Raw genomic sequence first — 14684 nt, forward strand, 5'->3', positions numbered from 1 at the left:
CTAGCCAGTAGAGTAGCACAAAGTTTCAATTCCGATCGAATTCATCCGAAAAATTCGTCGTTCCATTTCCAATCAAACCTAAAGACTCCAATCTTTACCACTCTCAAATTTCGTAATTGTTTCTCCTGTCGACACACAAATAAATTTTACGATCGCAATCTTTATCAGCGTACACGCGATAAAAATCGCTTTTATTACGTTCCGAAGTACGCGCACTATCGGAGCCCTATAAAAAATTACACATTGTAACACCCTAAACGCGCCCACGACGCCAAATTAAATCGACAAACAAATCGTAAAAGGCGAACTTGGAGAACCTTATATGTTTACGCTACCTTTACGACTTCCATCGGAAATTAATTACGGGAGATTTGATGGAATCTTGTTCGGGAAAAGTTCGCGACTTTGGTTTTTGCTGTTTGCCGGCGACTAACAAGGTCGGGGTTTGTGGAATTTGCGGGTTTTCCCTCGTTGATTGACCGGGAAAAAAGTGTTGATACTTGTTTGACCGAATGAAGCTGTCGGTAGCTTGAAAAGAGTGAAAACATGAAGTGATACTGTCAGGGGATTGAAATGTTCGAAAATTAATTGAAAAAGATGCATTTAAACTAGAACTGTTTTGTATTATAGACCTAGGGAAATATTCAGGGCTTGTTGAACCTTGTTCTTTCCACTGCTAAAGAATATCGACTGAAAACATCTCACAACTCTAATGTTAAGACTACTTTCCTCATCTCATTACAATTATCGAGATTCTGAATCAATTCAACAAATTTTTGATAAGAGGGGTGAGTTCCGATGAATTCATTCGATCTTGATTGAGAATCAGGAAGCAAGTAATCGATATAACCCTCGCTGATAACGAGATCACATATCTCATTCCAATTAAGCGTACGAAGACCAACGAATACGGGTTCATCCAGCATATTTTCCACCCGAAACGCTAATGATCAACGAATACGGCGAGACATTCATTCACCGAACGAGCGAAAAAACAGCGAAAATATTCGAAAACTCCCAAAAACGTTTTTTGCCCCTCATCGATGCCCCCATCCATTATATCGAAATTAACAATTTCTCCCGCCGGTTTCGGCATCCGACCCGACGTAGCGGCGGTTTTAATTAAAAATGTTAATTAATCATCATTCCTCCGCATTAATTCGCCTAGATTCCGAACCCGGATTTCGGAGGTTGGTAGATGGGGGGGGGACTTTGCGAACTTGGGTCCGGGGTGAGAGAGAGAGAGAGGGGTGACTTGGAGTCCCCGGAAAATCAGCGGTCTTGATGAACCGAAAAAGGGAGGTCCTCCCTGCGATAATTCCCGTCCGAAGTTACCGTCGGAAAATTATTATTTTGATTGATTGCGCCGTTTCATTAGGAAAGATGGAAATCTGAGATGAGGTTGCGAATTGGCGAATGCGCCGGTACTTCCTCGGCATTTCGCTGATATTTATTCGCCTATCTTATAAACGACATGCATTTTTCGTCGGTTATCTTCAGCACAGACATGAAACGCTACTTTTTACTTGTGAATTCTCACCGAAAACGCTGTATAGACCATTTTTCGCCAACTCCAATTTTTGTGATCCAAAAAAGACGAGAGTGTCATCTTTCGACAGTCCACAACTGTCCTGATTCCTCAAGGACGCTCCTCGACCCGCGAGTGTCATATTTGCCCCCATTTCTCGAGGATATCGTCCTGCGGGTTTCCGGGAAAACTGAGTGCGAGCCGAGCATTAATAGATTCTCGAAGAGCGCTATATCGGAGCTGATCGCATTTCCAACCAACACTCCGAGACGGAGGAACGTCGAAATAAAAGAAGAAAACACGAAAAGGGAAAAGTTAATGCTCCCGTAATTATTTCCCGGAAGTCCAATGTTTCCCGTGGGCGCTTAATGGAGGCGCAACCGAACCGTGGTCTCTCGCACGGGGCTTCCACCATCCAACGGGAACCGAAAGGATATTGTGTCGAATATTTCATTCCGTTCCATTATTTTTGCCTCGCCCCATTCTTCATGTATGCGGATTTTCATATAATTTCCAAACCTTAATAAACGGCACGTTGGGAGACGTACAAAGGAAACGTGTTCGCGCTGGTAAAAATGAGAAATACCTCGAGATGGGACGGGAAGATTTGCTGAAATGAAGCCGAAAGGGGTATGTTGCTTTGGGGCTTCGGTTAGAGCCTACTGGAGCTTGAGCCTTGAGATTTTCACACTCCTGTCCAGAGGAAATATCTCAGATATCGAAAGGCTCCTCCACGGCTCCCAGATGTTGACCATAGTCTGTTTCCTCCAATCTTTGGTTGTACAACTTCGTCCAGATGAAGTTTCTTCAAATTCTCTGGTAGTTACCTATCAGGCCTGTATCAAATGACAATAAGGATGGTCTTTATATCTTTCAACTATGATTCCTATAGAATTCAATGTTAAGGCTTCTTGAGTCAGCCCGCATGATTCTGGAAGAGCCCCTTGCGTTTGACTGTGATCTACATCCAGCCGTACCTCCAATGGGAACTTTTCTTCAATTTGGATTATCACAGCATATGCAAGTTTAAACTGAATAATTATGAGTTTCATTCATGAATTTTTCAAATGCACCGCGGAAACTATTCAAAATCAATCTTGAAATATGAGGTTTCAAAAGTTAAATCGCTTCGTTTCTAGCTTACGATTTGGCAACAGCGCCTACTAGAAAATAAAAAGTTCTTGTTTATAAAATAACAGCTGTTGATTTACAGCCATCATAAGGCGCGTACTCACTGGCGAGCCTAAACAGCAACCGGTCATAAAAATCCCATAAAATTTTACGACCTTCCTCGTTCGTCGCAGACTTTATAGACAGCCATCTTTGTTTAACTCATCAAGATAGTGTATTTGTTGTCCTTTATTATCAACGCATATTTCAGTCGATATTGCCAAATTGTGCAATAGAAACGAAAAGCTTCAAATTTTAAATACCCATTTTTATTTTTCATTCTCAAGTACTCAAAATAATTTTTTCGGGAAACGGTTGAAATGGTTGTTTCAGAATGTGACGTTTCAAAGATATTTCATAAAAAATATATCATTCTCGTCAGAAGGAGTATTCCCTATTCATCGTCTTTTGGCTGTCCGGAGAGAGGCTTGTCCTCACCGTTGAACTCACCATTCTTGAACGTCGAAATCATCCCCTACATGATTCACCATGAACTTCCACAAACATTCGAAGCATCCTTGCTGCACTTTTCTCCCAATTAAAGCAGAAGACTTCCCACGAATGCTGTTTAGACTCTTTGAACGCGGTAAAAAAAAAAAATTCCGTATGGAATTCAAAGCGACGAGATATTCCTCATAGCCACGCCAGGGACAAGACGTTCGCCATCTTCGCACCTGATCCCCTATCGATTTTCGAACAACGGCCCTAGGGGAATCCATTGTTCCCGGGTACGTGCCCATTTCGCTTTCCGGGTTTTGTTGCGTGCGACGCACCGACAGAAAACGCAAGATTAATTCCTTCATTGTCGCGTCTGTATTTGACGACACGCAGCATTCTAACCCCCGTCCCGTTGAAGGGTTCGATTATGACGACCGTTTTTCATTGGGGACGCTTTTGTATCGTTTGTTCCGGCGGTAATTCTTGCCGACAAAACGGTCGTCAGCGGGAAGTGTCAGCGATTGCCCGGAGTAACTACGGTCATGTGTCATCGAGACAATGTAACAGTTACAGCGACATTTGCTGGAGGTATGTACAGGCTGGGCAAAATTCGTTGTCTACTGAGAGGATCTCGAGAACTATAGGTTTGTTCGTAGAGTAGTTTGCAACGGTTGTGAACTGTACATAGCAAGCGCAATTCCATTTTAGGATAGCGAAAATCCATTTGCGCTTGCTCTGTACAATTCACAACCGTTGTGAACCAATCTACGAACAACCCTAACTATAGCAACTAGAAGAAAACGGACGACACATTTCCGAGACAATATACTGTAGAAGGATTTTTTCCTCGAACTTCAGTTCGTTGCAGCGCCTCTACAACACCCTCCATTATGGTCGAAGGTACACAAATGCCCTAAATTAGCGTTTCGCATCGAACCCTTGTACGCGCGCGACCAATGAATTGAATTACGTAGGAAAATCCATAACGCCCGAACAAACGTCAAAATCCCCTTTCTATTGAGTTCCAGCCAACCCGGCGTAATGCAACAATTAATAAATGATTACGCTTCCCGGAATCGGGGACCCAGTACCGACGAGCACTTCGATCCCGCAATTCCAATATTAATAACTCGGGTCGCAGTGTGCTCGGGGCCTAATTCGCTGCCCGCCAGGGAACACAATACCGGGGACGGACAAACGTCGACGTACACACACACACGTACCCGCTCACCCGTACGTACACGTTCATATCCAGTCCGCCATATGCGCACGGATATGGATATTTACAGTGGAAACAAAGCCGATGCGGTTATATTTTTGTTTATTAGTCGGGGGCCCGGGGAACCGCGGCGTAAACCCGCATTATTGGCCCGCTCCGGGGATCCGACAGGGCCCCTGCGTCTGATGCTCGCGTATAGGTAGCCGGTAATCGAAAACGGCGGTAATCGGTCGCGGCTGATTGGAATCGTTGGTCGTGTTGCGACAGGAAAGAATTGAATTAGAGGGGGGATTCGGTCTTGTTCGTACGTGTCGATTGCTATCTACCACGTTTCGATTAACTGGTATAGCACAGTTGCTCACAGTTAACGCAGAAGTCGGAATTTTGAGATACAAGTCGGAATTCTGAGATACAAGTCGGAATTCCGACTTGTAAGTCGTAATTTTGAGATACCTTCAGTATCCGAAGATTTCATTCCTCTATGTATTCCTCACACATAATATTTTTTCCTTTTGAGGAAAAAAGTCATCCAAGAATATGCACTTGAAGAGTTATCGAGGATAACGAAATATCTCTTCCCTACCATTCGACTCGATATAATGTCTATTTCCTAATTCATCTTCAGTTTTGCTTCTTGCGCTTTCCAGAGGAGGTTGATATTTCTACAAATAACCCTGTGCCTCTTCAATAATTGCCAGTGTTTCTTGAATATTCGTGACTTTTTTATTTGAAATAAATAAACCTTAAAAATGAGTTTATCCAATAATTGGTACAACTCGTAACTCAGAATTCTGACTTAACAAGTCGAAATTATCATTTATCACTACAAAGAGTTGCTCTTTTGTAATATGTTTTTTGGATAACTTTTCTGGGAGATACGCGTGTCGAAAGTTGACCTTCGAAAAATTCAGAAAAAAATGGGGTCACGTTTTACAGATCTAAATGATTTGAAATTGTTTTTTTGCACTCTGCCTACATTATCTGTGTTCCCGAATGAAAAACACAATGTTCAAATTTTTCAAATCCATCCCTTACTTAGAGCAGCCCCACCATAATATACTTCTGCGGGCAATCGATGCAGATTGAAGAAATAAATGACTGCACGAAATATTTACTCACGAAAAAAACGTGATACTGAAACGAGTCCAAACTCGTGATATAACATTAACACGATCAATCGATCTTCAAAGGGCTACATCACGGTTTCACGTGAACGAAATGATTATATGTCACCGATGGTTAACGTATAGCGCGGGAGTTAAGAGGGCGCTTCTGGCGTAAACGTTAAACTTTCACGGCTCCATTTGATTTTCCCCATTTTCCACTTTCCAACCATCTGCTAATCCATGTAATGTACGATGCGGTTGATACAAATTTTACGGGCATTAACGCGGGCGCATCCCCCCCATCAGCACAAAACCCTTTTTTGATTTTTTTTTTTTAATTTCACGTGTGAGGGCAAAACCCGCAGCAATAGAGAGGATATAACAAAAATGGTAAAGGTAAACTTGATTCACTTGCATATCGCGGTTATCAATATCGATTCAATTTTGAGGAATAATATCTCCGCCAACTTGAAAGTTTCATATAGATAGTTTTCCTATGCATTTCCGAAGAAACCATATGAATAGCCGAGGTTCTTGACGTCTTCTATCGCCGCAGAGTCTCGAGATAGCGCTCCTCGAAATACGGATTGACAAATTCGGATATTAGGAATCCGAAGAAGAAGTTTCCGCACATAATGGAAACTTTCCGAACCCGACAGTTTTGAAATGAATACGTACGTACGTTACGTACGGCTATTGCTGGGGAGGAATTCGAGAACACATTTTTCTGTGCATCCGTTTTGTCGCAACGACAAGATTTAGATTCGGTAATTGTTGTTTGTTGTTTCTCCCTCATCGAAACGAACGTATTGGAAAGTTTCTCCCGGAATAGAGTTTATAGCGAATTATAGAATTATAGCATCATCAAATTCTTCTTAACCAACACCCCAGTTATAGTATACTCCATTCACTTTTATTTTAGCACTCGGTTGGCCATGGAAATTTGACACATTTCACTCTGTATAGTACGAAAATGTGGGATTATGAGGCTTGTCAAAACATTTTTGGGTTTTAAATCAAAGCTATGTTGACGGTTCTACGTAAAAGTTTCTGTTATCACGTATTTTATCGCAATGTCGAATCTCTTCGGAAAATATGTGTCGAACATAAGTGAAGTTTATACAAACTGATTGAAGGCATAGCAAATCCAGTTATTTGCATGGAAAATACAAGAGATCAGTATAATATCATAATATGCAATAGCTTGAGGAGAGTTAATGTTCGTTATCTTCTTCGGCTACAGTTTGAATACGTTACATCAGTTGTAGATTTCAAAAATATTAACCCGAAGATGAAATGCATATGATGCAGTTGTTTGGAATGGGTATCTCTCCAAAGAATTAACAGATAATTACAAGAATGTTAAATTCTTCAACAAAAATCATCTTGCATAAATATAAGTAAAAGGAATTAAAGGAAATTTCAAGTCAAGAAAAAAAAAACTTTGCATATGTAGATTTCGACATCGAAAAGAATGCAATGATTGAGTGAGGCAGATCCGTAATTGGCATGGAAGAAACGGGAGAACTCTATCAGTTATCATTACCTATCTCAGTCGAGAAGTTTCGAACAAAAAAAAATTATCCGACTTTGCGAAACTCGAATAAATCTACTTTTTTCATTAGTGGGGGGAGAATCGATAGTCAGCTTTCCGGCAAACCCTCTTTTCTCGCAAGAAACGCGGAAGGGAACGAGAACGCGTCCCGGCGAACTTTCTGCCGGGAAGAATGTTCCTTATTAAAATGCGAAGGTATATACACAAATTCCCTAATTAGATTTTTACTGTTTTTAAAGCCGTCCCGGGGCAAACTTCGGAATTAACACGGGACTGTTTTCCTCCTAATAAAAATTGAAAAAGAAAATATAAGCGCTAACGAGAATAATGAAGTTTTTCCGAACCGAGAATATACGATGTCGTCAGACCTCCGGGGAATGGGTGAGATGAGCTCTTCAAACTTTTCGTCATAATGGAAAATGGGTTTTTGAGTGTTTTTTGTTTGTTTATTCTGTTGGAAAACTAGTGTCCGAATAAGAAAGTAGAATTTAAAAGGGCTATTAGCTCCGTAATCCTAATGGAGTTCGGAGAGAGCTTCAGTTGACGAAGTCGATTCCCCTTTGCCCCCATAGGGACGTCGGGATGAATCTAAATCTTCGCCAGTCCGCTTCATCCGATCCCTGCATACGTTTTCTACATTTTTCATTGCTGGTGCATTACTTTCCGACAAAATATCTTCGAAGACACATTAACGCCATTAAAATGCCTTAAAACAGTTTCATAACAGGTGAATCCGAGAGCGAACAGAATTATAAAACGCTACAGGCTTCGTATCCAAGAATATTTGTCGTCAGTTGTCTAACCAAATACAAAGTTCATTCAGACTGATCAAAATAATGTTAGTACATTATTTTTCGAAACTTGTTCCATCAAAAGGTCATATAACTTCTTTCCCTATCCATAAAATCCACTATAATCAGACGTTTTTCAACAGAGCTCATTTCTATATCGAAAAAACTCACGCGTTGAAGGTTTATCTGCCAGAAAATTGTTTTACTCATTCGGTAATAGACAAACAGCTGAACCGAAAGACGAGAGAAAAATGCATTAGAATGAAATTGTTTTCCCATTCCAATAATTGCGCTCTTCGTTCTGCCACAAATATTTCCCAGTCAATTTTACGGAAACGCATAAAGTATCCCGAGTGTCAGACCGGCCGCAGTCGGGGATAATAAACACTACAACTGCCGTATGCGAAAAAAAGCGTAATAAAAATAAATCTATATCTCGGGCGATTTATATCTCCCAACAGACCCTCCATCTCGCGAATATGCCTCAAATGGAATATGAATATACCCGCCGTCCAATCCCTCTCTCTCTCCCTCTGATTTTCGTCGAATTTCCCTACGTCACCGGCACGCGACAGATGTAATATATGCACCGTGTATACCGCAAAAAGTTGTCACGTCGTATGCATCCTCCAGGTTAACACAGCATTGTCCCATGATTAATAATACCAAATCCGTCATTCGGCAGACCGATTTACCTACCTTGATACATTCATCTCCTGAAATGATCGAAATAATATTTGAATTCGACAGTTTTACTAAAGGTTTTTTTTTCCTTTGCAGAATGCTTCAGCCCAGGCAGCCCTCCAAGCAGCTCAAGCCCTTACTGGCACCCAAAACTCGGTAAACACAACTCCCACCCCCGTAACCAATGGCCAGGACATACAGGGAGGTCCTAACACAGTATTAAGGGTCATAATTGAACATATGATCTACCCCATCAGTTTGGATATTTTACACTTGGTAAGTGATGTAGTTTAATGATTGAAAAAAGAAATATCTTAATTAGCGATGGCTGGGTTAGAAGTTTTCCTTCTTCAAGCAATCAAAAGGGTGGAACACCCTTCATCAGAAAATATTGATACGAAAGGGTAATGTCGTGAACGACAACGCGTCATTAAACAGCGAAAGAGTTTGGCATTTGACTGTCTACGCTGAACATTCCGACATAGATGGAAGAGTGGAGATCGCCAATTTAATGCGAGGTCATGATATGATTGAAACCGCGTCAGACTTATACAAATAGCTATTGGATGTCGAATATCCCTAAAAACGAAAATATTCCTGTTCATTTTTCCATTCACTGATTTTTTTTTCTCTTGCAGATTTTCCAGAGGTTTGGAAAAGTACTCAAAATCGTGACATTCACGAAGAACAGTAAGTGTGGCGCGTAAACGGGCCGCCGACTTTCATTCTAACAATCTACCGTCGTTTTCAGATTCATTCCAAGCGCTGATACAATATCCGGACACGCAATCCGCCCAGGCGGCCAAACAATCTCTCGACGGCCAAAACATCTACAACAGTTGCTGCACCCTCCGAATCGACTACTCGAAAATGTCGTCATTAAACGTCAAATACAACAACGACAAGTCCAGGGATTACACCAATCCGAACCTACCTACGGGAGACACGAACGACCAACTGGCACTAACCGGCGGCCTACCCGGTGGTCTGGGAACCGACATCCTGCTCCTAGCCACTCAGCCTAAACTGGCCAGAGAAAGACTGACAGGTGAGTGTAAGTCTATTTGATGATAATTTAATGTCGTAGGTGTAGATAGATTGATGCATGTTCATAACCCAGTTTGAAGGGATCCAATGGTTTTAAATCTGGAAATATTGTAGGCCATTCGATGGATACACGCTGAGATATGTTGATAGTTGATGATTTTTCCTTTTTTCAGACTCCATTTTGGCTGGTACCCCTGGAGTATTGAGTAGTCCCTTCATGCACACCTTGGCGTCTCCATTGGCGGCGCCCTACGGTGGCGGAGTGGCCGGTGCCCTGCCTGGCTTGGGTGGATTCGCCTTGGGTCAGATGGCACCGGGTCTTCGAGGTCTGGCCGCCCCTGGACTCGCGTTGGCGACAGTTTTGCTAGTTAGTAACCTGAACGAGGAGGTTAGTACCTTTCGTTTTTCGAAAATAGTATATACATATATATAGCCTTAGATAATTGAGAGATTGTCTAGTGATTTTTCCTGAAGCAGTGGCGTAGTGTAGCTTCGACATCTAAGCAGTCATTTTTGTGAAGCTTATTTGTGTTTTCTTTGAGTATTGGAAGATTAGGTTGTGTTGTCCATTTCTAAAACACGCCAAACACACCACAATGTCTAGAAGGATATTTTACTGAAACGTTTGATCGCTGTCGAATGCAGGACAACGAGCTAGGGACTGAAATCTAAAAAAAAAATTATAAATTAGGGAAGTTTTAATATTTTCCTCTAGTTCTGGACGTATAACTCCTTTAGGTTCGCCTTCATTTTGTGTTCAACCTAACAAAGTACGTTTGCACGAAAGTGCTGGGCGAACAAACATTATAATTTCCAGTTTGAATTGGCAATTATACATAACTGCCAATTCTGAATGAAAATTATACATTGTTACATATAATTTTGTATAATTGCCAGTTTGAATTGGTTATTATATATAACTGTCAGTTTGGACTAGCAATTATATATATAATTCTTAGTTTGAACTGACAATTCTACATGAAGAACTGACGATAACAAAGTATATATCAGTTCAAACTGAAAATTATAGATAATTTCCAGTTCAAACTGACAATTCGACGGAGTAATTGTCAAATTACATATAATTGCCAGTTCAAACTGGAAATTACATATAATTGCAAGTTCAAACTGAAAATTACATATAATCGCCAGTTCAAACTGACAATTATACAAAGGAATTGTCAAATTATGTATAATTTAACTGGGAATTACATATAATTGCAAGATCTAACTGGCATACATTTATATACTTGTCAGTTAGAACTGTGGGTTATTTATAATTGCCAGTTTTAACTGGAAAATTTGTGTACATGTGCGCTCAGAGCTTTTGTGCGTATGAAAATATACGATATTTTTCACTTAATCGAAAAATAGTATAAAGTTTCGTGAAAAAGTTCAAATGATTCATACATAAAGCATAATTCCTATAGGTACCATTCAAATAACAAGTGGACAGATTATCAAAATTTGTATCAATTCTCACATTTCAGAAAAGCATATAAAATAATAATACATAATGATATAATTCAACAAATCATTTCTTAGTTTAATTTGTGAGTGGTTTGATTTTCTCAACAGCTAGTGCAGAGATTCATCTCGATTCAAAGCACGAAAATGAAAGCTGAAAATTCAACATGGGTCCAATGAAACTGTGCATTTTTCTTTCATCTGATGTATCAAAATATGAACCGAATTTTTTTTGCTGGTTCCACTGGTCCACATGTTTAGAACTAATAAGAAGCGTGTGTTTGAACCATGTACATTGATTACCTACATACGATCTAATGCTGTTTTTTCTTTTTTTACATTTGCTGCCCCTCCGGTGGCAAAAACGCTACCTTTTTGTGCCACGTTACATCCTACTACATCTTCTATCTTCTTTCGTAGATGGTCACGCCTGACGCTCTCTTTACACTATTTGGTATGTTTTCACACTTAAATTAATCAGTCGTTATGGAAACTCTGTTCTTTTAATCTACAATAACAAAAAAGTTCATCTTCCGATCCGATATAATAATGCATCATTTTTATTCTAATTTTTTCCATTTCAATTTTAAGCTTACTCGTTCTTCTTTCTTCAAATAACTCGATACTGCAACAACTTCGTTTCAAGAATTAAAATAACAGAGTTTTGAAGCCCATTTTATCTGGTATCTACCTATCAGTAATGATTTCGAAATTTTATTCGATTTTTTTTAGAATCCTTGGATAAAGTGGGTTCTTAGACTAGGCATTTACTTCCACTTTTCGATTCAAACATTTCCATTTGAAGTAATTTTTTTGATTGATTTCATTGAATTAGGCTTAGTGCTTCAATACGTGGTTAAAATAATATATTATCGTAATTTTTCTGTTGTCGTAGGTCTGTTTTCGAAAAACTATTTATTTTCTAAATTTCCTCGACTTCCGAAATGCATGTGTTTCTTGTTTGTCACTTTAGCCGACGACTGTAAATTCGAAATCTTCGTTCCAGACTTGTCTTTTCTATTTTCTTTATATATGTTCGATTTAAATGTTAGTATTGTTAGTTTAAATTATTCGACAAACTTTTTAATGTGGATAATGATTAATTTCTCGTTTTCCCTTGTTTCCCAGGCGTCTATGGTGACGTGCAAAGGGTGAAAATTCTTTATAATAAGAAGGATTCAGCTTTAGTTCAGTTGGCGGAACCACACCAAGCACATTTAGGTAAATATCGATTTTTTTTTTGGTGAATTTGGATGATTTTCAATGTCCTTTTTTTCAGCCATTACGCACATGGATAAACTCAAAGTATTCGGCAAAAATATCAGAGTGATGTTGAGTAAACATCAGTCGGTACAGATGCCCAAAGAGGGTCAACCGGACGCCGGTCTGACGAAAGATTACACGCAGAGCCCTCTGCACAGGTTCAAGAAACCCGGATCCAAAAACTACCAGAACATATACCCCCCATCCGCCACGTTGCACCTCAGCAATATACCCGCGACAGTCAATGAAGAAGACATCAAGGAGGCCTTCACGAAAAACGGATTCACGGTCAAGGCCTTCAAATTTTTCCCGTGAGTAAAAAATCATATTCAGATTGCAATAATCAATTCAATTCCTTTTTTTCGAATATAGAAACTGGATTACATGATTTTCACCAGGTGGATGAAGGCATTCGACGAATACTGTATTTTATCCGCCATTTTTTTGAAATATATCATCAATAATATCTGATTTGATTATCAGAATACTCGCTACGGTTCATTAATTAATCAGCCGCCTAGTTACACTCATCTAAAACGAAATTCAATAATAGAACAGCTCTGTTGAATAAATATTTCTCAAAACACGAAGAGTCACACCACGTTTTGCAGCGCGGAATTTTGGTTATGAGTTAACCTCGAAACCACGTGTTGATAAATAGAACATTTCAGACGGTTACTGAAGGTTTTTCTTAGAGAATTCGCTGGGTAGAGTTCATGGAAATTTATTGACAATACATCAATCCATGTTTCAAAAATAACACAGATTCAATATTTGAATATGAAAAATATCAAAACATCAGAGAGAAGTCGCATAATAATAAGAATTAATTCAGATGTTTACCACCAGCTGAATGAATATCAACAAGTGTTACGATCTGACTTGAACCATCCAATTTGTCATCGTCAGGGCCCTAAATGAAGTATGTTCCATCGAAGAAAAGCAGATGCTGACTATGGTTTCGGTCTCATTTGACCTCGTCAGAGCAATATAGCTTCTTCTCCGATGGAAAACGTTTGGAATTGATGGACCCTTATTCACTACTGGCAAGCGCTACTGAGTACTATCCTCAGGGCCCTGACGAGTGACAAAGGCTAGTTCAATTCAGATCGTAACACTTGTTGATATTCATATCAGCCGGTGGTATGCATCTGAATTAATTCTTATTATTGTATTCATTGCTACACTGTTTAGGCGTGATCCTTTTCATGATTTCTATATAATGTTATATGCAACCACTAGAAAAGTGAAGTTTATTAATTCGCAAACTTAACAATATGTGGATGTTAATGTCCACGATGTGAAATCTCAAGTAAATCAATCAAAATTCTCAAAGAAGCGCATCAATGCGACATTTTTGGTTACTCTTTGCGACTTACTGTTACATTTCTGGTATACTGGGATAGGCCTATACTACTGGTGGATACGCCAATGTTCACAGATACGCCCGGGCGTTCGACCCTCGCGAATTTTTCGTCGGGGTGTGAGTTGTGTCGCTCTGAGTACTTCGAAAGCCAACTTTGACAGTTTTCAGACGATTTGAGTGAAAATCATGTAAATTAATTTCTAGTTTGTTTCATGGATTTCCATCGGCCAAGTGGATTGAAATTGTTCCGTTTCGTTTTCAGCAAAGATAAGAAGATGGCGTTGATTCAACTGCCCAGTATGGAGGAGGCCGTGATAGCATTGATAAAAATGCACAACTACCAGTTATCAGAGTCGAATCACCTGAGGGTGTCGTTTTCCAAGTCGAGCATATAATGCCGTTAATCAGCTATACAGTATTCATTCCATGCCCGGCTTCCTGTTGACGGAAAGAGGGCGTATTTGTGGTAGCTAAAAATATGTCATACGCGCTTATTTATTTTTTAATAATTATTGTTAGTGTAATTATGTTCAGACTGTTTGACAGATTTGTTTTCAGTATCAAATTCGACGATCAGTTTGTATTGGTATTTTTTTGTATGTTATTATTATATTTTAAGCAATTTTGACTTTTTTCCCTAGGAATAGTTTTAGTGAAAAATGATTTTCGACATCTCGAAGATGTCGCCCTCTCGAATTTCTTCGCATTGCGTTCAGTATTCTTTATTGGATGGCTTTAATATTTAAGGAACGTTGAAAATTAAATATTACGGATCAACTCGCCACAATGTTATTTTTTGTAAGTTTATAGGAAGTGTTATAACTGAATGTTATATTAAAGGCACATATGTAAAGGTCGCTCATGGCTCGCGCAGGGGGAAATGGTCCCAGTGAAACTTTCGTCTCTCTTCAACTCTTTTTTCTCGCTCGGTTGAATTTAAATTGAACGCAGGCTGTTATACATATACGTTAAGCGAAATCAGTTCCTCCTGCGGCATGGACGTACCTGTTATATAGTATTATATATGGTTAGTATTGTTAGAAGTGGCGG

At 39.6% G+C, this 14684-nt stretch overlaps 1 protein-coding gene across 8 annotated transcripts in view; it reads left to right on the plus strand.

Moving 5' to 3' along the window:
- LOC123314484 (polypyrimidine tract-binding protein 1) overlaps window positions 1-14259 on the plus strand; it is a 270957-nt gene extending 256698 nt beyond the window's left edge. For 7 of the 8 annotated variants that reach the window (XM_044899796.1, XM_044899802.1, XM_044899801.1 and 4 more), the window contains 8 exons: window positions 8588-8767; window positions 9130-9181; window positions 9243-9545; window positions 9712-9926; window positions 11426-11459; window positions 12134-12226; window positions 12285-12579; window positions 13897-14259. In XM_044899796.1, the coding sequence (XP_044755731.1) occupies window positions 8588-8767; window positions 9130-9181; window positions 9243-9545; window positions 9712-9926; window positions 11426-11459; window positions 12134-12226; window positions 12285-12579; window positions 13897-14029 (1305 nt within the window). In that variant the 3' untranslated portion in view covers window positions 14030-14259. The remainder of the gene's footprint in view (window positions 1-8587; window positions 8768-9129; window positions 9182-9242; window positions 9546-9711; window positions 9927-11425; window positions 11460-12133; window positions 12227-12284; window positions 12580-13896) is intronic. The other variant, XM_044899797.1, reaches the window with a different exon arrangement.
- Window positions 14260-14684: the final 425 nt, after the last annotated feature.

This window comes from Coccinella septempunctata, chromosome 5 (genome assembly GCF_907165205.1).
Source record: "Coccinella septempunctata chromosome 5, icCocSept1.1, whole genome shotgun sequence".
In the NCBI taxonomy this organism is placed as follows: Eukaryota; Metazoa; Arthropoda; class Insecta; order Coleoptera; family Coccinellidae; genus Coccinella; species Coccinella septempunctata.